This window comes from Balaenoptera acutorostrata, chromosome 12 (genome assembly GCF_949987535.1).
Source record: "Balaenoptera acutorostrata chromosome 12, mBalAcu1.1, whole genome shotgun sequence".
NCBI lineage: Eukaryota > Metazoa > Chordata > Mammalia > Artiodactyla > Balaenopteridae > Balaenoptera > Balaenoptera acutorostrata.
Window position 1 is genome coordinate 72,349,763 of NC_080075.1, and position 25,877 is coordinate 72,375,639.

The 25,877-nt window shown below is 39.9% G+C and overlaps 1 protein-coding gene across 4 annotated transcripts in view; it reads left to right on the forward strand.

Moving 5' to 3' along the window:
* Positions 1-25,877, forward strand: part of RBKS (ribokinase) — an 82,257-nt gene that overhangs the window by 31,739 nt on the left and 24,641 nt on the right. For all 4 annotated transcript variants that reach the window (XM_007191355.3, XM_057558635.1, XM_007191358.3 and 1 more), the window contains exons 3-7: positions 1-64; positions 1,003-1,065; positions 4,761-4,925; positions 12,653-12,744; positions 17,881-18,069. In XM_007191355.3, coding sequence (XP_007191417.1) covers positions 1-64; positions 1,003-1,065; positions 4,761-4,925; positions 12,653-12,744; positions 17,881-18,069 — 573 coding nt within the window. The remainder of the gene's footprint in view (positions 65-1,002; positions 1,066-4,760; positions 4,926-12,652; positions 12,745-17,880; positions 18,070-25,877) is intronic.

Below are 25,877 nucleotides of genomic sequence, written 5' to 3' on the forward strand. Positions count from 1 at the left end.
GTTGGCAAAGATTCCTTTGGCAATGATTATATAGAAAACTTGAAACAGAATGATATTTCTACAGGTAAAATTTCATCTTTCTTAAAGTTAGTTTTTATAACTTTCTTCTGGAATCTGGTTACAAGTTGAAAATACAATAGAATTATTAGATCCTCCCCTGGTGGCCAGAGAATTTTTATGCACAACTTTGTCTAGTCTTGCTTAAATATCCTTTGGTTAATTCTTTCATGTACGTTTCTCCAGACAGGAATAAAACGATAGGAGGTTACAAGCGTTCATCTCATAGAAATGTTTCAAAAGTAGGTGACAAGAGAAAACAGGTGCTGCATTCACAAAAGATATCTTAAGAAAAGTCATTGAATGTCATAGCTGGAAATGATCTTAGAAACCACTGATGCTGATACCATCATTTCACAAAAGAGAAAACTGAAGGCCAGATTGGTTCTGAGTTTGTCCAAGAGCACACAGTTAGCTGGAGCCAGAGCCAGGACTAGAGTGCAGGTCTTTGGCTCCAGTTCAAGGCTCTTTGCTGCTGCCAAAGGCTGCCTGATCAACATTTCCATTTACACGCCAGACCATAGTTCTTGATGAGATGCGAAGCTTATGAAAATGAAGAAAGTGAAACAATTTCATTTTATGAGTTTGACCTTTAGTCTTTCATCTCAAGTCTGTCATTTCTTTCACTGAAGAAAAGAAATATGGTGGTCTAGAAAAATGCATATGTGTACAACTGTGAATAATCTGAAGGCATCGGAAGCGGGGGTGGTTTGCTGGGTTGCCACTAATGTAGAAAAAAGGCGCAACTAAGTGTGAAGACTTGTATTTTCCTCATTGTATAGGTGATGGGTATAAATTAGCACTAATTACTTATTTCTTTTTTATCATTCCAGATGGTTAAAGGTTAAAAAGTTTTTCCAAGGATTAGTGGTGCATTGAAATTGTTAAAATAGATTATCCTTGCCAGGCTGTACATACATGACTGCGATTTCCTTTTTCTTTTAGAATTTACATATCAGACTAAAGATGCTGCAACAGGAACTGCTTCTATAATTGTCAGTAATGAAGGTATGTGTTTCACATATTGGAGTATCATTTCCAGAACTAGAGCAGAAGCATCAATTTTTACCCTATTCCTATGGATCTCTTACCATAACCACCACTCCAAGTTCTAATGTGTGGTCTTTCCAATCTAAATATATATGTTGCCCTTTACTTACACTTCCCTAGTTGATCATTCAAATACAAAATTGTCCATCCAATACATATGAAGTGGTATAGTTGCCTCAAAATTATACTTATATTCTGTAGCATCCCATTACCCTTCATGTGAACCCAGAACTGATATTTCTCTCTAAAAGTAGTTAAGTATTCATCTGTCATTTCAGTTACACTAAGTAAATAAATGTAAATATATGGGTGCAAAAGAAAGTTGATGAATCATATTTATAGAATATTTACTGAGCAAATGGCAGCAACCAATTACTTCTAACTTATTGTTAGTGTTCAATTTTGTCTGCTCTTTAAACAGCAACCAAATCTCAAAAGTCTATATATACAGCTATGCCTGTCACAAGGCCTTGCAATAGTTGAAACATTTGTCTTTTAAAAACAGTAACTTCCAGGACTTCCCTGGTGGCGCAGTGGTTAAGAATCCGCCTGCCGGGCTTCCGTGGTGGCGCAGTGGTTGAGAATCTGCCTGCCAGTGCAGGGGACACGGGTTCGAGCCCTGGTCTGGGAAGATCCCACATGCCGCGGAGCGACTAGGCCCATGAGCCACAATTGCTGAGCCTGCGCGTCTGGAGCTTGTGCTCCGCAACAAGAGAGGCCGCGATAGTGAGAGGCCCGCGCACCGCGATGAAGAGTGGCCCCCGCTCACCGCAACTAGAGAAAGCCCTCGCACAGAAACGAAGACCCAACACAGCCATAAATAAATAAATAAATAAATAAAATATAAAAAAAAAAAAGAATCCGCCTGCCAATGCAGGGGACACAGGTTCATTCCCTGGTCCAGGAAGATCCCACATGCCGCGGAGCAACTAAGCCCGTGCACCACAACTACTGAGCCCACATGCCACAGCTACTGAGCCCGCATGCCTAGAGTCCGTGCTCCGCAACAAGAGAAGCCACCACAATGAGAAGCCCGTGCACCTCAACGAAGAGTAGCCCCCGCTCACCACAACTAGAGAAAGCCCACGCGCAGCAACAAAGACCCAACACAGCCAAAAATAAATAAATAAATAAATTTATGGGGGGGAAAAACCCAGTAACTTCCCTTTACCCTCAAGTAAACTTTTCATAATTGCTGCCAACTATTTTAAGTATAAAAACAGCTACATAAGATTTTTTTAAATCAGAATTAACATTCAGAAGGACTGAGCATTTCATGGAGCACCTAGGACAGAAGAACCTACTGCTTTGTGAGAAGTTAGAGTGCACTGTTTTAAATTAGGATTTGTCACAATATGTCTTTTATTTATAATGCAGTTTCACAAAATCATTTATCATGAAGTTATGGTATTTTTAGTTCTACTTTAGTGATCTCAAAGTTGCAATAACAACCCCCCCAAAAAATATATTCCACTTAAAGACAGTAGACAAAAGATTTCATTCTAACAACCATCTGTGTCCATTATTTTAAGCTACATTTAAGTAATTATTGCTGCTAACAGCAGCTCATTCCCTGTCTTAAACTTTAACTTTTTTGTGTTCTAGGGATATCGAGTTCTGTTTCTTCCTTATCTGTGTAACAAAATGCTGCATTTTCCGTGCAAAGATATTTAATATTGTGTATGGGGTGCCTGTTATGGTAGACTTTGTCTGGTTTATAGTGTATGGTAATGCCCTCGGGAGTATAGATTGTAGTAGAAGAGCTAACACAAATACCCAGAGAGACAACAATCAGCATCTTTAAATGAAGGGATGAGTAGCGGTTTTGACGAGTTTAATTTGAGGCATGAATGAGCTAGCCATATGGCAGTGTCCACCAGACAGCTTTCATCTTGGGCTTTGTCACTCATCAGCCAAGGCCAGGCCAGAAATGTCTATTCAGGAGTCAGCAACACAGAGCAGCAGTTGACTGTAGCAGAGAGAATGAGGTCACTGAAGGAGAAAGGCAAGGAGGTATGCTGTCTTTCAGTGTGCGGGTACTTTGAATTTTTCCAGTACTGAGATAGGGTTTATGCTGAACCATCCCCACTTTATTAAGTCCTCCTTGGCCAACAAACACATCTGTGGTAAGATGATAGGCCAGCATGTGTTCTGCGGTCAGAGGTAATTTTAGGTCACGTCTATACAAGATCAGCACAAGCAGCCTAGAGCACAGAAAAGACTGATGCAACTCATCCCTCTAGGTCAGGCTGTCCTATAGAATATAATGCAAGCCATGTCCATAATTTTACATTTTCCATTAGCCACATTTTAAAAAGTAAAAAGGAACTGGTAAAATTAATCTTAATATATTCACTTAATATATTCACTTAACTCAATATATCCGAAATATTGTCCTTTCAACATGAAATCAAAATGTTCTTTAAAATTAATGAGGGACTTCCCTGGTGGTGCAGTGGTTAAGAATCCGCCCACCAATGTAGGGGACACGGGTTCGAGCCCCGGTCCAGGAAGATCCCACATGCCACAGAGCAACTAAGCCTGTGCACTACAACTACTGAGCCTGCGCTCTAGAGCCTGCGAGACACAACTACTGAAGCCTGCGCACCACAACTGCTGAAGCCCGCGTGCCTAGAGCCCGTGCTCCACAGCAAGAGAAGCCACTGCAATGAGAAGCCCACGCACCGCAACAAAGAGTAGCCCCCACTCACCACAACTAGAGAAAGCCCGTGTGCAGCAACGAAGACCCAATGCAACCAAAAATAACTTAATTAATAAATTTAAATAAATAAATAAATAAAATTAATGAGATATTTTACCTTCTTTTCTTACAACTCAGTCTTTGAAATCTGCTATGTATTGTACGATTGAAGCACATCGCAGTCTAGACAAGCCACATTTCAAGTGCTCGGTCGCCACATGTGGCTTGTGCTCATGACCACCGTATTGGACAGCACAGTTCCTGAGAGTTCACCTGACAGAGAAAATGCACCACCACTCCTCCCTCACTTACGTGGGATTGTAGAGAGTGGGTCCAAGTGATAAGCATACAAGATTCCTTAGTCCTGCTTCTGTTTGATCTAGTACAGTATAGGCCAAATATCACTCTCTCCCTACCTTAAGTTATCTCGTATAGTTTTTCATGTTTGATATCATAAAATGTGTTTTGATTTACAAAATCACTTTTCTGAATACCCTGGGGTACACACATGAACTGACTGCATGCTAAAGAGCATTAGTTTTTAGCATTAAGCAAGCTGATTCCTGTTTATACTCATCATTATGACCTCTGTCATTTAGGATTCAGAATCTTTACCACATATATTGTACCAGCCATTTCCCATAGGAGAAAATTTTTAAGTATGTTATATATAATTCATCAGCTAATATTCTTTGTAAATATATAAGAATATTGATAAGGGAAATCTTTTTTTTTTAGATTTTGCTCAAGATGATCAGAATAATGTGATTCCTACAGAGATGTAAAGGAAGATCCATTAGGAATACGAAATTTAACCTGAATGGCTTAGAAATGCTAGAATTAATACAACATTTTATATATAATGACTTTCTAAGGGTAATTGTAACATTGCAGGATGTCGTTGCTTGGTTTTGCTTGATTTTTAGTATAAACATGTAAAAATTCTTTATAGGCCAGAATATCATCGTTATAGTGGCTGGAGCAAATTTACTTTTGAATACTGAAGACCTGAGGGAAGCAGCCAGTACCATTAGCAGAGCCAAAGTAATGATCTGCCAGCTAGAAGTAACTCCAGCAGCTTCTTTGGAAGCCCTGAGAATAGCCCACAGCAGTGGAGGTAATTCTACACATTTGTCCTTCTTTCTGTAAAAGCTTTTATCACTGTCTCAGTGAAAGTTAACCTTTCAAGTTAAGCAAAGCCATACTTTTTCTGCAGTAAAATATTCTTTCTCCCATCTGTGAGATTCACTGTCTTCCTGTAGTTCTTGATAATGTTAGAAAACCTTAAATATAGTGAAAAAATAACATGAGTAGCATTTCTGATATTCTGAAATACAAATCTCCAATCTAGTTAGGAGAAATAATTCAAGTAGTAACTAGAATCTTTGAAGCAGCCCATTGTCCAAGATACACTCTAAGTAGTAGAATGAGTTCCATTCTGACAACCAGAGGTTAAGCTGCAGGTCATGTATAATCACTGCCCAGATACATTTGGATAAACATCTCAAGGAACTGAAGATTTGTTCTTTCTCCTTTTTGTAAAACTTTTTTGTCTTTTCTATAAACAACAAAAGATTATTTATATGTAATATTTTCTATGTTGTCAGTGTCCTTTAAGCGACTCTTTTTGTTTTGTTTGATCTTTGACTTTGGAAATTTTCAAACACACAAAAGCAGGCAGAATTGTATAAGGAAACCTATCACCCAGCTTCAACAGTCATCGACTCGTGGCTAATCTTGATTCATCTGTTCTCCCACCCACTCCCCTTCTCTCAACCCCAGCACATAACCAACTTTTTAAAACTCCAGATAGTTTCTTTCTGTTTGCTTCTTTTTTACCACTGACTAGTGGGGAAAGCGTCTTCTGAGTTAGAATCCCATTTCTGTTCCTTGTTAGCTTTGTGGTCTTAGCAGAATTATCTGAGTTTTCTGAGCCTTGTCTGTTAAATGCATACAGAAATACTCCCCTACAGAATTGGTCTAAGAACGAAGTAAACTATGATGCCAAGTATGGTGTAGTACTTCTCAGTAAACACCAGTTTTCTTTTCTCTTTCACTTCTCTCTTTAAACTAAAATTAGGATAATATCCTGATCTCAGCACCCTTTGGTCAAAAAAATCAAAATAAAAAGTAGCCACTCTAAGACAGTGGCTTCTCCTTGATATTGTGGCCATAGTTCTGTGAATTATACTAAGAAGAAAATAGGGAGAGAACCACATTGACTTTTCCAGATAAAACTTTCTCATCAAGACACAAAACCAAAAAAAAGAAGAAGAAAAAGAACAGTAAGTGTGTGTATGTATCTGTGTGTTTATATAAGTGATTCTCTCAAAGTGTATAGTGTTCTACATAGCAATAAATGGAAAATAAGTTACTGAAATGATTTTGTGGAGAATTTTAAAATGTATGTCCTGATTTAACAAATTTCCTCTTGGCAAAACAACATGCTGTGGCAAATTCTCACTGACATTTAATGTATTTTTAATGGACTCGAAGCTGTCAGAAAGAATTTTAAGCCAAAACCCATTTGGTTACATTTTCTCAGGGTGTCACAGATAAAGTCTAAGGCTTATGGTGAGCATTCTCTGCACTGACTGCGCTCGTCGTAATCAGGTGGTGTGAGTACACCGTGCCACTTCATTCATGCTCCTGTCTTTCCTTGTACAGGTCAAAGTATATTCTCATGTAACTTCTTTTTTTCCTACTGTCCCTTGCTTCTCGGAGATGACTGCTCCCTCTGTCCTAGTCTAATGGCCTGTTACCTACCCAGCTTGTGGCGGAGAGAAAGGTACAGGAGCCACAGGTGAGGAGCTGACCTCTCGCAGGTGAGGCCAGAGTTCCCGGATGGACAGGCAGCCTGACTCAGGCTGTCATTTGCGGGGGGGGAGCGTCCAGCAATGCCTCCTCCATCACCTGCCAGGCGGTTCTTCTCGTTGAGGAGCTGGAGGATCTGGGGCATCAGGAATGGGTGGGGGTAGGTGATGGAGAGCCAAAGATCACCTAGCCTACTTCACATTTTTACTGAGAGCCAGCGTGCCTAAGTAGCGATTCTGCATGATCTTTCTTACATAGTAATATTGGAAGTAGTAATTCCTGCACTTATATGTACTTTACAGTTTATAAAGCACTTTCATATATATTTGGTCCTCAGAAAAACCTTATGACAAAAATATGGCAGGCATTATTCTCCCAGATTGAAGGGGAGAAGACAGACTCGGGGAGGTTAAGTAATTAGCTCAACCAAGGTCACTGTAGAAACCAGGATTCCACACTCCAAGACCCAAGTTCTGTGTCCTAGAGCACACTTTAAATAAAGAAACTGCCACATCCCGTTGATATCAAGGAACTGAGCCTTTATGAAGAGTATCTCTAGAAAAGTGAAATCCATGAATTGTAACAATGTCCAACATGTAGCCTAAGCTTTGAGTGTTATTACTGCTCAAGTCACAGAGACAAGACCCTAGAGTGTTCTCAGCAATGTGTCCCCTATCTGCCTCATAAAACACACACGCAAGCGCCCCAGCACACAGGAGCCTCTGTCTAGAACTCAGCTGGTCCCCATTCGGTAGTTACCAGTCAGACACAGCTCAGATTTTATACTATGAGTGGTGTGCGTGTGCGTGTGCGTGTGTGTGTGTGTGTGTGTGTGTGTGTGTTTGAATTTAATGTGTCTACATTCTCACCTGAGAGAAGAGTGGTACAATGAAAGGAGCACTGGTTTGGGAGTCATGAAGTATGGCTTTGAATTCAGAATCAATTCAGAATCAATCACTTACCAAATGGGGGACCTCATGCAAGTAAGTCAGTTCCTTGCACTGAGCCTCATTTTCTTCTGTGAAACAAGGGAATTGGACTGAGAGCTCTCACAGTTCTTCAGTGTCACAGTGTGAGAATGGGCTGATCACAGAGCGTAAAGATCTGTTGAGTGCTGAGTGTCCTGTCCATTACCCCACAAGGCTGCATATGTGCTAGTCAGCATTATTCCATCTACAAGAAAGATGGTAAAATCCTTGTTGTCATCATCATCATCTATGGGTTTATTATCACAGCTCCCTCATCTGTATACTTATCTGTATACTTACAAGCAGTGACGTTTGAATTAAACACATTGTATAACTGGATTATATATCAGTTGTTAAAATACAGAGGAAAAAGACCCCCCGGCTTCATCTTTGAATATACTGTCTCAGAAATCGCTCTCTTTACCAAAATGAAAGCATTGGTTTTAAACAGCACCTGCAACACCAAAAATGACTTGGGAGCCCTCTACAGCCCCCTCCTCTCTAGGTCACAGTGGTGTGACTTAGGCCCACGGCAGAGCTGGTGGTACAGCTGCTTGTGATGAAATTATGCCTGTTGGTTCTGGTCTTTATATCCATTTCAAAGCAAATGCGACATTACAGGAACAATTATAAATAATTGAGATTGTAAGATCGCCAAGATTAAACTCTAGGTAGGATACAAAATATCTTTTAATGCCACTTTAGTCCTTTTCCATTTGGCAAACAAAATTTCTTGGCTGGCCACCTTGACTTTCACAATAACATGGACCAGCACATAGCCCAAGCTTTGGGTGTTTTTGCTGCTCAAGTCACAGAGAAGAACCTCTAGAGTGGGAGACTGCCAAGCCAGTGTTTTGGGTAGCCCAACCTTCCTATGGTTTCTTTACTTAGGGTGATTTTCTCCCTGTTTCTCTGAGCTCGTTATTAGGGCCTTCTTAGCTGTCCAGCCCCCTGCCCTGCATGGTGACATCATTAAGAGCTTCCACCTCATTTTCCTGTCTTTGCGCCTGTACAACTGCCTCCCTGGGCCTCACCAGTTCCTCACTGACATTATTGCGCCAGCCACTGACATGCTGTTAAGACAACTGGGAGTTTAGTCCGTCATACGTTGTAATGGATAATAATTACTGTTGGGTGCTGTCAGTCACCTCTGCAACTCCAAGTTACTCCATGGTGCATCCTGTGTTCTCTAGTTTTGCATGGTTCCAGGATGACATCAGTTTTTTTTTCATCTTGACTATTACAAATTTGCATTCTTATTTGATGAACTAATCTGCTAATTCTTCACTTTTTTTTCATCGTGGTAAAGTATTCATGCTTATTTATGGTAGCATGAGCCAAAGAGACTCCTTTCTTTATGGTATTTTCACTTTTCCCCTAAATTTAGTTATTAGACTCTAAGCCTGTGTATCCAGTTTTTTTTGGTAAGAATGCTTTCCCTTGGTAAGATACAGGCAAATAAGATTTGATTATTTTTATACAGTATTTACAGTCAAATTAAATTGTAGAATTTCTCAATCCAGCAATTGTTGCTTAAAATTCAATGTCATTGTTTCTTTAAAATTTGTTTTTGGGACTTCCCTGGTGGTGCAGTGATTAAGAATCCTCCTGCCAATGCAGGGGATACGGGTTCGAGCCCTGGTCCAGGAAGATCCCACATGCTATGGAGCAACTAAGCCCATGCACCACAACTACTGAGCCTGCGCTCTAGAGCCAGTGAGCCACAACTACTGAGCCTGCGTGCCACAACTACTAAAGCCCGCGCACCTAGAGCCCGTGCTCCTCAACAAGAGAAGCCACTGCAATGAGAAGCCTGTGCACCGCAACGGAGAGTAGCCCCCGCTCACCGCAACTAGAGAAAGCCCACATGCAGCGACTAAGACCCAGCGCAGCCAAAAATAAATAAATAAAATAAATTTTTTTTAAAAAATTGTTTTTATTGTGAAAAATTTCAAGTATGGTAAACTCATATATACTCTCATTTAGCTTCAACAATTATCAACACTTGGCCAATCTTGTTTCATCTATACCCCAACTTATTACTCCCATCCCCCATTGCAACCTTGGATTATTTTGAAGCAAAACCCAGACATTACATCATTTCACCCACAGTGTACTCATTTTTTCTTTTTTTTAATCTGTTGTGTATCTATACACTAGCAATTCTTTTTTTTTTTTAATTAATTTATTTATTTATTAATTTTTGGCTGCGTTGGGTCTTTGTTGCTGCACTCCGGCTTTCTCTAGTTGCGGCGAACAGGGGCTACTCCAAGCTTCTCATTGCAGTGGCTTCTCTTGTTGCAGAGCACGGGCTCTAAGCACGCGAGCTTCAGTAGTTGTGGCACACGGGCTTAGTTGCTCCGCGGCTTGTGGGATCTTTCCGGACCAGGGCTCAAACCCATGTCCCCTGCATTGGCAGGCAGATTCTTAACCACTGTGCCACCAGGGAAGCCCATGTACACGTTTTTTGATGTGAAATATTATATATATTTTAAGAATTATGTCTTTGCATGATGTATAGCAGTTAATCTGTGGTCAGATTTATTCTCAGCCTTTTGTAACTAATCACTTATTAATTTAGTGAGTAACCTCTCAGACTTTTTTCTCTTCTATGTAAGTGTATAAATGTAAATACACATATAGTTATGTTTTATTTGTTTTGTTCAAAAAAGAGGGGGATCCTACCATAGACTTTGTTATAAAACTGCCTTTTTCACTTATAAATAAATTATAGAAGTCTTTCTGTGACAAAACAGATATCTGCTTCATTCTTTTGAACAGCAGCAGGGCATTCCATTGGGTGTATGTGTCATAATTTTTTATCCACTCTGATAGATACTTAGGTTTCTTTTGGTTTTTTTCTGTTACAAGCAGAGCTGAATGAACGTCACTGTACCTCATCTTTGCAGGCCTGTGTATGTCTGTAGGACAGGGTTAGAAAAGGAATTGCTGGATCAAGGATCTTTTAGGATAAAATGGAACTTTTATAAGAAGAATGGCTCTACCCTATTGTTGCATACTGATAGCTTGCTCTAACCTGTGCTCAGAGCTGCTGAGTGCAGCTTTGAGGATCAGATTAGGTGAGCAATGGTGTTTCAATTTAATGCTTGAGGAAAATAGGGAACAACATATTTATTTTGAAAACCTAAAAAGTAAATGGGTGTGTTAGAATGCTGGGCAATGATGGTTTTTATGCATAATTGACATCTCTGAGACCTTGCAGAAGCGGGAAAACCAATGAGAGAGATTGTTGCCAGGCTAAAAACTCCATCAGAAGGCAGAAGAGATGGGTGGACAGGCGGGGGTGTTGGGCTATGGGTAAAGGACAATATAATAACAGTAATAATCCTTTACTTTTGTACAACACTTCACAGTTAACACAGGGCTCTTACATCCGTTTTCTAATTTAAGCCTCACAATAACCCTGTGCAAAAATATGAGCAGCCAAAAATATACCATAGAATTTCTGTGGGTGGACATTCTAGATTCTAAAATAATGAAAACATGGGAATAGTGTTAGCCTATAAACCACTGGACAAGATCCACTGACCGAACCAAAATGTTAAGTAAGACCAAAGAAGGTGCAGCAGTAGATTAGCTCCTCCCCAGGCAGAAGTGGTGGACAGCTTCCACCAGCCACGTGCTGATACACATCTCCCTAGGAACGTGGAACACATCAGCGCCAAACTAGCCATGGGAGAGCCACGTGGAGAATTTGTCAATGTGCACATTCACTGACCTTACCCCCAGAGATTCTGATTCAGTGGGTTTGAGGTGGAGCCCAGAAGTCAGGCATTTTAATAAGCTGTCCTCATGAGGCGGATATGCAGCCAAGTTTGTGAACCACTGTTCTAGAAGAGTCTCTGGGGACTGCAGCTAGAGAGTTTTACTCTATGAGTCTATAGTAAATTAAGGTTACTAAACACACATAAGTCAGTGGACCTGGGTAGAAGAAAGAAGACCAACCAATCTAGTTGGGTACTCTGGTGGATAAGTGTTTTGACAGAGGGAGAGCTTCCTATGAATATAATTTCTAAATACTTAAAAAAAATTTTTACAAAGTTCCAGAACAAAGGCTGTTTTTAAATTTTGTGAATTGGCATGGGGGGCTTGTGTTGCTGTGGACAGAGAGTCCTGGCCTAGAGAGGCAGCCACTTTAGAAACAACCAAACCCTGGACTTCAAGCTGGAGGACCCTGGGTAGGGACCCAGCTTAACCGTCTCCCAGTGTTAGGACCTTAGACTGACCTCATCTCTCTGAGGTTCACTTTCCTTCTCTGAAAAAAGTACTTCTTCTAACACTGTGATGGCCATGACATTCTCATTTTTCCTCTTTCTGCTGTCCCCATCCATCCTCCTCTTGTAGTCTGAGCTAGCTCTTAGCCTCTGATTGAATTTCTCCTCCTTTATCAACCTTTCCTTTACATTCCCAGATTGCCCACAGAAGCCAAGACTGTAAGCTTTTGTGTGAATGTGTATGTTTGCATGAGTAAGTGCAACATATTTGGAAGACATACATAGGTGTTCAAAACGTGGATATGTACATGAACTTCCTACTTACCATTCTTACCAGGAAATTTTTAAGCTCTTCATTGTTTCCTTTCTATCATCTCTTTTTTACTTTCCTGGAAAATGGATTTATGAACTAGCCTTGCATCTAAGCACTCACAGTAACCCACAAAAATGTTCACCAGACTGCATGTTCACATTTATATGTGTCCTTTCATGCCACAACATTCAAATTTTTAATTTTAATTGTTCTTGTTGTTTAATGTTCTGTTGTCCTTTGCCATAACTTTGTAATCACCTTAGTTGTAAATATTGATGCTTGCCCTTGAAGCTGAAATGTTGTAAAGTAAAAAGTAGGGCACATGGACATAAGAAGGAATTGCTACTAGGCTATCACGGAGATTGAGATTCCAGACTTTTCTACATCTGTAACTAAGTTGATTTTTAATCCAATGGGGAAAATGGTTGTACTTGGGGACTTCCCTTACTCAATGTCCATAAATGCACCATGTTAAAAATGATAACCACTGAACCCCTTTTTCACTCCTTTGTAGTAAAAACACTGTTCAACCCAGCACCCGCCATTGCTGACCTAGACCCCCAGTTCTACACTCTCTCAGATGTGTTCTGCTGCAATGAAAGTGAGGTAAGGATGGAAGGTTTTGCTCATTCCTTGAGAAACCAAAAGACTTTCATGTACGTAGATAAAGCAAAGAATCAGGCCTTACCTCATCAACTTGATTGCATGTGAATTCTTGGGCATAATGAAAACAGATTTTTTTGAATGACTGGGATGTAGAGAAAAGGAAACTAGTGAGTCCTAGAAGAAAAAGGATTCCCTTAGTCATACCCATAATTGGGCATTTATCAAACCTCAGCTAATTTTAGTCCCCACCCTGCCCTCATACTATTAGTTTCTGTTTTCTTTTTTAATCACCATAGTCTATGGACTAATTACTGTTAGTATTAGAGTTGCCAGAGATAGCAAACAAAAATACAGGATGCCCAGTTAAACTTGAATTTCAGGTAAATAAGGAATAATATACTAAACATACCATAAAATTACTTGTTGTTTATCTGAAAGTCAAGTTTAACTGAGAGTCCTATATTTTATCAAGCAATGCTAACTAATGTACAACCCTGGAGCATTTGCATTCTGTTGTGAAGACCCTGTGATTGCACTGGTGGACAGACAGGTCCTCCATTGATGCCGTGGGAAGCCCTGGTGGCCACTCCGCTAGGGGAGCACCGTCTCAGTCCACCTGAGGGTCATAATGTATATATCTGCATAAAATCTCCATCAATATATTCATATCGTGCCATTCTAAAGCATTTTAGGAAGAAAATTTCAATATTTTCCCTCTTATAGGCCAAACAGTATTAGACCAGCACTCTCCTCCAACATTGGGAGGCAAGACATATTATACAATGCAACATACAGAGAAAGAAAGTTTATAATTAACGAGCTATTAGTTTTTCATTTGGTGCAAAGGCTGAATGAAGGTTTCTAGGATTTCCTGACCTGCCTTTTTATTAACTTCATCTCTCAGAACATAAAGGAAATAAGAAAGAAGACTGCAACAAGGAAACTAATTTTAAGAAGCCACAATAGGTTATGCAATATTTTTGAGCAACCGCCATGGCCAGGCATTGTGCTAGGAAAAAGGAATTGTGGGAGAGAGTGACCATTTCACAATAAGAAATTAGATTACCCTCAACTGCCAAACTGGCTTAGATTTCCCTGCTAGATACTTACAGAGCATCTCTAATGATTCTTCAAACACTCATCACAGCTCGGACTGCTTGTTCAATACCTCTGTCTTCTCCTGGGAGAGAACAGACATCTCTTATTCACTATTGTATCCCAATGGCTATCTATTGCTGCATAATAAATTACCCCCAAATCTAGTAGCTTACAACAACAGGAATTATTTATTGTCTGTCATGGTTTCTGTGCATCAGGAATTGAGACAGGACACAGCATGGCTTGTTTCTCCTCTACGATATCTGGGGTCCCAGCTGGAAGACTCAAAGACTGGAATCATCTGAACCTTCTTTCACTCACTTGCTTGCTAGTTGATGCGGCCGTTGGCCAGAACACTTACACATGGCTTCTCCTTGTGGCCTGGGCTTCCTCACAATATGGAAGCTGGGTTCCAACAAGATCCAGTCTCCTGAGAAAGGGTGAGGGAGAGAGAGCGCAAAAGCCTGGCAGAAGACATGGTGGCTTTTATGACTTAGCTTTGGAAGTCACACAGCATCTCTTCTGGCCCATTCTATTGATTGACATAGGAAAGTCCACCCTGGTACCCCACCTCTCAATAGAAGATTGTCATTGTCACAGTGTGAAAAGAGCATGTATGATGTGATATATATTGATAGTTATCTTTGGAAATTATCATCTGTTATATTGTACTCGGCACATAGTTGGCACCTAGTAAATGCTTATTGAATGAACGAATAAATGAATGAACTCTGGTCGTTAAGGAAATTGATCTCAAAGGGAACTCTATTCAATACTCTGTGATGACCTATATGGGAATAGAATCTAAAAATAGTGTATATATGTATATGTGTGGCTGATTCACTTTGCTGTACAGCAGAAACTGACACAGCATTGTGAATCAACTATACTCCAATAAAAATTAATTTAAAAAACTTAATAGAAAAAAGAAAAATTTTTAAAGCTTAACATTCTCATAGATGACTTCTAATCATGATAACAGTGTAAATTCATGCTTTAAGATATTCCCTCTGTGCCACACACAAACCATTGATATATAAATACAAAAAGAGACAATGAAAATATACTCACAAGCTCAAAAACAAGATAAATAACTCCACAGATCAGAAATGGAACAAAATCACAGAGATTCAGCCTTGGGTGTGCTGTACTCCAGTCCCAGAAGCTGGCATAGGTGTGTGGAAGTTTGCCTCCAATGGGTAATGGGCACTGAAAGTGTGCCACTCATGGGAGACTGGAGCAGTGCCCAGGCTAGAAACCAGAGGTGCTGGGCTAAGGCTTCCCTGCTAAGGAAAAAGAGTGGAGAAAGCTGCTATGCCTGCTGCTTGAGGCTACAACATATAGAAAGCTCCCAACCTGCAGAGACAGGAGGACAGAGAGACTGCCTCTGATCAGGAAGAAAACCAAGCCAACTGATGACTTAGCGACTGGATTGGCAGTTAGTGCCAATACCCCCAGAACAGGAACTCTCTGTTGCCGACCTAACACCTGGCTGTGGTTTAGAGACCCTTGGGGACCTAGTGGCTGCAGCTGTAAAGCCACTAGAAAGGCAGGGATAAACCTGATGGGAGTGAAATGTGCAGACTCTCCAACTCACTGCGAGCAGAGTTAGCCTGCAGGTGAAGAAATGTACGGATGCTAGAGATCCAGCAGAATCAACAATCTGAAGAGAAATGTGCCCAAGATGAAATGCAAATAATAAAACAATGCAAAAAGACTTTAAAATAAGTATGATTAAGATTCTCATTCTTTAAAAAAGGAGAAGAAATTGTGAAAGAGAAACAGAATCAAAGAAACAGTCTGTGAATATGAAAACCAACCAATTAGAAGTCCTGAAAATGAAAAACAGTCATTGAAAAAATTTTAAAGCACTCATTAGAAAGATAAACATCAGACTGGAATGAAGAATTTGTGAACTGAAAGTGAATCTTCATCATTTCACCTGGAGGTAGAAAACTCAATTCACCTAGAAAATAGCACGGAAAGAAAAATAGTTTTAACTGTTAAAGAGGAAGTTAGCAGCTTGAGAGGCTTCAACATGTGTCAAATTGGAGTGAAGGAAGAAGAGAATGGAGGGAACTGAAGAGAAGCTATGTTAGAGGAAACACTGCAAGGTGTTTCTAGAACTGAGAAAAGGCATGAGCCCTCAAAAGATCAGAAGCATGTTAGAAGTACCACATAAGATAAATAAATATAACTTTCTACTAACATACATTTTAGTGGAACTGCATAACATCAAGGGGTTGAATAAAGATAAAAATATTTTTAAATAGCCAGAGGAAAAAGGAGTACATGCCTGTAAAAGGGGAAAATGGGAAAAACCAAAGTGTCCATGAAAAAGAGAACAGATTTTGTTCAAACTGTAGCATATATCTGCAGTATGGAATACAGTGCAGTTTTTTTTAGAAAGCTACATATATCAACACAAATTTTAAAATGTTAAGGTGAAAAGCACAATGCTAAATAATATATCTGGAAGATATTTAACTTCTTTAAAGAAAAATATTGGAAGCAAATAAAGTAAAATTTAATAAAGTAAAATGTATTAAAGGTGGGTGGTAGGTACATGGGTGTTTGTGCATTATTTTTCATGTTCAAGATTTTTCGTTAAAGAACAGCTGTTTAAAACGTTTTCAAAAACCACAAGGAATCGATATTTCTGAATATAAACTATCCAACTCAACACAAATATCCCAGTAATGAAGATCAATGCAAAACTTATAAAAAGAAAAAAGAAAGTGGCCTCACAGTATAACCCACACACACTGAAAGAAAGGGTCTATGGAAAAGGTGGTAAGGGGGGGCTGGGGGCTACATGGTCAAGTTAATGAAACACATGCTCCTGGGAAGACTGACACCAAGAATGAGCAGACACTGTGGGATGATTTACAGGCACCAAGAAGGGTTAGTCTGGGCACATTCAGGGCAAGCAAAGGAAGGGATATACCCATTCTTAGGAAGAGATAGTATATGATTAAACTGTAATAGAGAAAAGACAAAATTTGGTTATAAACTTTCTAAGTCAAAAAGTATCATATAATTCATCTAGTCCAGTGAATTTTCAGCTGCTAATCCCAGAACCATAAAGGTTCCCTGGATGAGGAAGCAGGGCTGCAGCTCCTCACCCCTACTTCATCCAGAGGATTTTTTATATTCTGGAGGAAACTACTGATCCTGTCCAAGCCCTACATTTTACAGACTTTATGTGACTTGGGGAAGTTTCCAGAGTTAGTGAGTAGTGGAGGTCTCTGAACATCAGCACGTTGCTTTTTCTGCTGTATATCAGAGCCTCTCCTACTCTGCTTCCATTTACTCGAGCAAAACAAACAAAAGAAATGAGTGGTCTGCAAACTAGTAATATGCAAAAGGCATTATGGCCCAAGAGAAGCCTGAAAGAATTTAGGTGTGAAATGTATGGGTATGATTTATACCAAAAATCATTGGCAGTGGCCCCTTCCTTTCTTCTTTTCCTCCCTCCCCACTTCCCTTATTTCTTTTGTAAAACTCTCTTTGTTCCTCCTAACTCTTTATTATGAAAATCATCACAAATAAGGAAAAGCTGAATGGGCAATACAGTGAATACTCATATCCTCTCCACCCAAACAGTTGTTAACATTTTGCTGCACTGGCTTCCCCTCTCCCCTGCGTGTATTTATTTTTGTTTTGGTTGAATTATTTGAAAGTTGCAGGCATGATCCCTCACCCCTAAATACTTCAGCTTGCATCTCCTAAGAGGAACCACAATACCATTATCACACCTAGGAAAATTACCAGTAATTCTATACTGTCATCTGATATTCAGGCCACATTCAAATTTCCCCAGTTGTCTCAAGAATGTCTTTTATAGCTTTTTTGTTGTCATTGTTGTTATTGTTTTATTTTATTTATTTTCCTGAGTCAGTACCTACCAAAGTTCCCCACTGCATTGGTTGTTATGAAAAAGAAGGGAGACATCGCCTAGAAAACCAGATCTAATCTAGAAGCAGACCCAGTTACTTATTCTCACCACAGTTTCTTTTCTTTTTATATGTATTTCAGGCTGAGATTCTGACCAGCCTTGAGGTCGGTAGCCCCTCAGATGCTGGGAAGGCTGCGTTGGTGCTCATGGAAAGGGGCTGCCGGGTTGTGATCATCACCTTAGGTGCTGAAGGATGTGTGATGCTGTCACAGACAGAACCTGTCCCAAAGCACATTCCCACAGAGAATGTCAAAGCTGTGGATACTACAGTAGGTTTTTCAATTTCAGAATCCTTTTTGGCCCTTGAAAATCATCATTTAGTAACTAAGATACTGCACCTGAATTTTCGGATCACGCGGTAGAGGCCCTTAGAGGTAATATGGGGGAAGAGGACAATCAGGCAGGAGAACTGTATCTTAACCTTTTCTAACCCACTGTAGGACTTTATACAAGTCACTTAACCTCTCTGAGTCAGTTTTCTCATCCATAAAATTGGAATATCAGTAAAATTATACCCATATTACCTATATTCATTCATTCATTCATTCATTCATTAAATAAGTATTTATTAAATACCTATTATATGACAGTCATATATTAGGTGCATATGTATAGTGATGAACAAGACAAAGTCTCTGCCCTCATGGGGCCTAGATTTTAAACAGTAAACACATCGCCGGGTTTTACAAGCCTCTTGTGTGGAATGAAATCACAAGGACCACTGGTTATTATATTGTAGTAATAATAGCATTACTACGTGCTTACTGTGTCTCTTTCACATACCTCTCATTGAATCTTTACAACAACCATATGAGGCAGGTACTATTATTATCCTCATTTTACAGATTTAGAAACTTGCTCTAGATCCTAATGCAAGGAAGTAACAGAGCTGGAGGTTCAAAACTGAGACACTTGTGTGAGGTGCTGTGTTAAGGACAAGCAGGTTAAGTGGACAAGGCACGGCTACAGAGCAGCGACGGAAAGGAAACAAGTTAGGAAAAGGCTCAGGCTTCCTCTAAAGCTGGGGAAATAAAAGTTATTTGCTTATGGCCTAGACTAGAAAAGTAAGTAAACGTCAAGAACAAGAAATTAGAGTTGCGGAAGAATAAAAATTTTAGGGTTTTTACCTATAAGAAACTGACATATTATTATTTATAAAATATGTTTATTTCTTTGTTTAGAAAAGACTTTAAAATGTGGGTCATTTATCAAAAAAAGAAGCCTAAGGGCATCTGATGAAGTTTTAGTTAAGAATATGCATTGAAATAGATAAGTGCAAGGAATGCTTCTATTACATGAAATTACATCCTGATTGCCTTTGTGTGTGTGTGTGTGTGTGTGTGTGTGTGTGTGTGTCTTTTTTTTTTAAGTTACTTAATTACTTATTTATTTTGGCTGCGTTGGGTCTCCGTTGCTGCATGCAGGCTTACCCTAGTTGAGGTGAGCGGGGGCTACTCTTCGCTGCAGTGCGCGGGCTTCTTGCTGCGGTGGCTTCTCTTGTTGCGAAGCACGGGCTCTAGGCGCATGGGCTTCAGTAGTTGTGGCACACAGGTTTAGTTGCTCCATGGCATGTGGGATCTTCCCGGCCCAGGGCTCTAACCCGTGTTCCCTGCATTGGCAGGCAGATTCTTAACCACTGCACCACCAGGGAAGCCCCTGATTGCCTTTTAAAATGTGCTTTATCAGGAATTTGATAAACTATACTTGGCGATGTTATTCTCATCATATTTACTTATTTCTGAAACCATTAGTTTTTCTGTTTTGTCAAGGACAGTAACCTGAATTTGAGAGATTCCTTATTAGTTCTGAAGTCAATCCTGCATTAGACTAAAACTATTCCAGGTCCTGAACTAAAGCAGAAGAGTTTGTTCTTCTTTTGCTAAATATAAAACAAAGGGTCCTCATGAAGCTATTGGACCTCTGTGACTGCCCAGAAGTGGCTCAGCCTCTGCCTTCAAAGTCTGTGTCAGTCACTACTCCTTTTGCTCATAAGCACCAGGAACACAACTCAAACGGCTTACACAGAACAAGGGATTTATTTGGTGCACATAAGTGGAAGGTTCGAAGGTACAGCAGAATGCAGAAGCTAAACCGTGTCATCAAGACTCACTTGCTCACCCTCTCCCTGTCAGCTCTGCTTGCCTTTTGGTGGGCTTTGAGCTCAGACAGGTGCCCTCCAGGTGGTGGTCCCTGGCAGCACCCTACTCACACTGTGCCTCACATCATGTCCCCATCCCCAGTGTCAAATAAAAATCAAAGAGCTCTTATAAGAGGATGGGAAATAGATACTGATCAGAGTAAAACCACCCATGCCCACCATAGAACACTCATGTGGAAATGCACTGCTTGGGCAGAGGATTAAAGGATGGAGAAACTAGCCTTGGAAATGTTCAAATTTGAATCAGTAGTAATAATCCTCAATAATTTCATGTTGAAGGACTGGATTTCACAGATCATGACGGATTATAACTTTGAGCATCTTATGTACAGCGATGTGCACCAAGGAGGTTTTCACACTTTGTTGATACAGTTTTGTGCTCTTTCATTTGGTTTCTTAGCACTTGCAGTTAATTTCTAGGTTTCAGGAAAGGTGAAACACAGTGAGAGTTCAGCGAGAACAGATTGCTTAATGCTTGGAGGCAGGAGAGAGAAAATGGGATCGGGAAGATCAGGACGCTGGATCAGGGTCAGCAGGTTTTTTCTGTAAAGGGCCAGATGGTAAAGTTTTAGGCTTTACAGGCCATATGCATACATGCTCTGTTACAGCTACTCAGCTCTACCGTGGTAGCATGAAAGCATCCATGAACAACTTTGTATGCTACTGAAATTAAGTTAGTATTAATCTAAACTAGATTAAGGTGTTAATTGGAATCACCAGTGCAATCACTAAGAAAAGAACCAAAAAAGGAAAAAAAAACACCTAAAAGAAACAAGACGATTAAAATGGTACACTAGAAAATATTTAACAAAAAACAAGATGGTAATGGAGGAAGAGAGGAATAAAGAAGCTACTGGAAGATATGCTATTGTAAACTGGGATAAAACTAAGACAGGAAGATATGAGATCCAGGAAACAGGTGATGCAACTTAAGAGAGAAGTCAGTGACGATGAAGGAAAGTTCCAGGACAATAGCTATGCAGGAAACCCGTGCCCAGTCAGTTCAGATTAGAGCAGGAGCATGGCGGGCTCTGGAAGGAACGTCTCCCAGAAACAAAAAAGAAAAAAGGAAAAAGAAAGAAATAGTGGAATATCCAGATATCCCGTGTGTTTGAATATGCACAAAGATTTTTAGCTCTTGTAGAATTTGAGGATGAAGTAGTAATTAATATGTAGAAAACTGAGGAAATGAAAAAAAAAAAAACAGCAAATTTTTTCCTCTAGGTCATCTGGAGTCTAAGGGGAAAAGGTATGATTAAGTAAATATAAATTTTGTACACCACATGGCTATGAATGCATAGTCATAACAATGTAAGTGCCAATTATTGATTTAACCAAAAAGAGAGATTATAATCATACTGTGAAAATGGAAAGATAAAGTGAGTGTGTATTTGTGTACACATAGGGGAAGATAAGAGAATTAAATGCTCATTTTCCATTGTTGGAATTCAAGAAATAATATCTAAAACAGATTTTTTTAAAAGACAACAGTATAAGCATACTACCAGAAATAGAAGATAAAATCAGAAGAAACCAGTAAAAGAATTTAAAGTATTTGCCTCATAGAAATAGGAGTGGAGAAGGATGGGGCATTTACACTTTCAGCTTTGTCTTTTTAAACTATGAATACAGATGGCTTGGATTTTTTTTTTAAAGGCAAAACACAATGAGATACCATTTCACACCACTAGGATGGCTATAATCAAAAACAGATAATAGCAACTGTTGACTAGGATGTGGAGAAATCAGAACCCTCAAACACTGCTGATAGGAATGTAAGATGGTGTAGCCACTTCGGAAAATGCTCTGGAAGTGCTTCAAAAAGTTAAATTTAGAGTTACAACAGACTCAGCACTTCTACTTCCAGGTATATAGCCAAGAGAAATAAAAAAACATATGTTACACAAAACCTTATACGGAAATGTTCACACAGCATTATTCATAATAGCCCCAAATTGGAAACAAACCAAATTTTCATCAACAGATAAATGGATAAACAAATTGTGGTATATACATATGATAGAACATTATTCAGCCATAAAAAGGAATACTGATACATGATACGGCATGGATGAACATCCAAAACATTATACTAGGTGAAAGAAGTCGGACATAAAAGGCCACATATTGTATGCTTCCACTTATATGAAATATCCAGCGTAGGTAAATCTATTGAAACAGAAAGTAAATTGACAGACAGCAGAGGCTGGAGAGAGGGTAGAATGAGGAGTGACTGCTAATGTACCCAGGGTTCCTCTTTGGGGTGATGAAAATGTCCTAGAATTAGATAGTGGTGATGGTTGTACAACCTTGTAGATATACTCGGAACCACTGAATTGTGCACTTTTTTAAGGGTGAATTTTAGGGCATGTGTATGATATCTCAATTGAGAAGACAAAGGACAAACAAAAACAACAAAAAGCACTTCACTAATGAGTGGATACTCCTTCGATAAAGAATCTTCCACTTAATTGCTGTACTGAATCTACTGACTGGACGCTTAACATCCCCCCAGTGGAACCAAGGTGACACAGGAAACAAGGGTAGTTATTTTCTGGCTGTAGAGTCTCCCTCAGCTTTTTCATGCTGTCTTTCTCCTCTCATCCAGCACTCATTATTAAAATTCTTGCCTGTCCTGCACACAACTGTTCAGCTTCTTCATAAGTCTGGTAAAGAGGAGCTAATTCACCTGGGGAGGTGAGGAACTCCCAGGGAGGCATTTTCTTCTGAATAAATGGGCTCCTTCACTTTCCTGTCAGGGTATTACTTGCTCTCAGGCAGTTTGTAACCTTCTCGCTTTTCTCCTCCTCCTCATCCCTTATGATGTTACACCTTAACAAAAAAATCCTGCTGTGCAACCTAAATATAGCCAGTTTTTATTTGCCAATCATACTGGCATGGATGGCGGAAACCTCTTTAGTTAGTTGGCACGTTGTCCACTGGAGACAGCCTGCCCTAGCAGGAGCCATCGCCTGTTCTACGCTGTGCCTCTGCAGACTGCTATATCCAGTTTTGCCTCAGTGTTAATAGTTGGATGTATCGCCTCTATTTTTACATCTGTTTTTCCCCTTGTACTAAAGTGAGATGGTGGCAGTAGCTGCAGATGTCCTCGGCTCAGTTTGGAAGACATGACAGATTTGTCTCTTTTCCCATCTCTGGCGCTCATGTCCTCACTCAAGTCCTTCCAACCTGAAGGTCAGGGGCTTTGCCTTCTTGTGTCCATGACTGCACTGAATAATTCGCTCCATAGTCAGAGTTACACACATATAAGCATGGTGACACTTTAGGATTACTGTGATAGCGTGATATATTGTAACCTTAATTATCCTTGGCCTATAAGCTCTGTAAAATTCCCGATTTATAAATTTCCTCATGTAAATGGTTAAGTCCTAAAATCTACATTGACACTCTTAATTTCAAGAATTCAGCCCCTAAGCTAAATCTGTCTTCTCAAGAATCACTCACTTTGTAATAAATCATCATAATTCAGGATATGTAAGTAAGCGAGAGTAACCAAAGGCGAGGGGCAGGGGGGACTCATCGTCCCTATTTTTTATTCCTCTTTCTTTCTATCCATTGCATTTGAGTCCTGTAGTCTTCACGGTTATTGGTGAGGCATGAGGCAGCATCAGCCCAGCTGCATGGATGCCCCCAAGGGACAACTCGGGGCTGGAGACGCAGCTCCAAACTAGAGACCGCACCAGTAGGAAGTGTGATCATTTCTGTTACCGTTGGCGTGGAAGCACTCATGAGGGCGGGGTGATTGCTGGGACTGGTGGATTACCCACAGTTTTCCAAGGTAACTCCTCCTTGGTGTGTCCCCCCATCCTGGGGTCTGGCCTTCTGCCATCCAGGCTGCTCACAAGCATAGGCTCCCATTAATCCACTTCTGAGGTACCATCCAGAATGACAGTTCAGTCTTTGAAAATCCAACATCTGAAGGGCCATTATTTCCATCTTGGTGTGACCTTCCCCCCAGCCTACGCCCTATTCCCATCCCCAGCCGCCTGGCCACTGGAAAGCCAAACTAATTTTGTCAGATGTAAGTAGAACGATTGAATTTAGGTGCTCTCAAGAGATGTTTCTCAACTCCGGCAAAGTCAGACACTGTCTCCTGCTGAGCCACAGTCTTGCTGAGAGGACTGAGTACTCACCAGGTCTCCCACGGCACTGCCAGTGGTAGTCTCTGCGACGCTCCTTAACCTGTGGTTCCCCAGCAAACCATTCTTTCCTTCTCCCACCTCCTTCTTTCTGATCAACATGTACATTCCTTGCATTTGTTAATAATCGGTGGAGTTGCTGAGGGGACTTTGTAGCTCAGTAGCCATTTTGTCCTTGAATAGAGACTTTGCACATTTCTCTCCAGAAGCTTCTGTTATAGCCAAAATGTTTGAGTGCCCCTCACTGTTGATTGCCAATACTTCAGAAAGGGTTGGGCCATAAAATACAGTGGGTAAAGAATGATAGAATCTTGGGTGCTAAAGAGGTAACTATAAAATAATAAGACTAACTGTATCTCCATATCAATTTATTATCCAAGAAGTGACTGTTGTTTCCTTCAAATTTTGACCTTAGGAGAATTAAGTATATATTGATACTGCCAATACTCAAAGTACCTTGGGAAATGCTCTTTTAGAATTGCTTTGAGAGCCTTCATCACCTTTACCCCACCAATCACTCTATTATTTTTTTTACTTTCTACTCATGAAATTAATACATGCTTAGTGTTCAAGAGGAGAAAAGAGCAGACAACACAGAAAGGTATAAAAAAGTCAGATATTCACGATCCTATCACTTAGATGTAACCACTATTAACATTTTAGTGTAAATCCGCCTAGATTTTTCTATGCATAATTTTGAATATCTGTACTTTTGAATATCTGTTAACAGCAAACTTGAATATTTGCAACAGCAGAGGATTAATATGTGTCATTATGGGAAGGCTCTACATCCCCAAAAATAAATGAAACATTTCTTTAGAATAAAGTAAGTAGGCAAGTCACTGAAGAAGAAATACGAAAGATAAAGAAATGAGACACTGTTCAACCCTACAAGAAATCAGGAATATGCAAATCAAAATAACAGTGAGATTGCCTTCACTGCCCATCAGGTCAACAAAAAATAAAGATTGATAATGTCAAAGTCCAAATAAATTGGAAAAACACATGCTCTCATATAATTCTGGTGGGAGTATAAATTCATAGAATGTTTTTGGAAGGCAATTTGACAATACCAATTTTTAAAATATGTTTTCCCTTTGACCCAGTATATCTCTTTCTAAGAATCTGTCCTACAGAAGTGTTCACCTATATCAATATTTGTACAAGAATGTTTATTTCAGCTTTGTTTGTAATAACCAAAAAATCGGTTAGACAGGTCTACATAATCATCAGTAGGAGAAGGTCAAATGATAATAGTATGGTGCCATTGATTTAAAAATAACTCTAAAAAAATAAAAGAGGGCTTCCCTGGTGGCGCAGTGGTTGAGAGTCTGCCTGCCAATGCAGGGGACACGGGTTCCGGCCCTTGTCTGGGAGGATCCCACGTGCCGCGGAGCGACTGGGCCCGTGAGCCACAATTGCTGAGCCTGCGCGTCTGGAGCCTGTGCTCCGCAACAAGAGAGGCCACGATAGTGAGAGGCCTGCGCACCGCGATGAAGAGTGGCCCCCGCTTGCCACAACTAGAGAAAGTCCTTGTACAGAAACGAAGACCCAACACAGCCATAAATAAATAAATAAATAAAATATTTTAGAAAAATAAAAAATAAAAAAATAAAATAAAATAAAATAAAATAACTCTAGCTATCTGTAAGTAAAAGTATAATTTAAAATCCAAAACAAACAAACAAAACCACCAGACTTTCCCATTACTCATGGGAAGGGGAACAGGATGGGGGAATAGGAAAGTGTTATAAAGGAG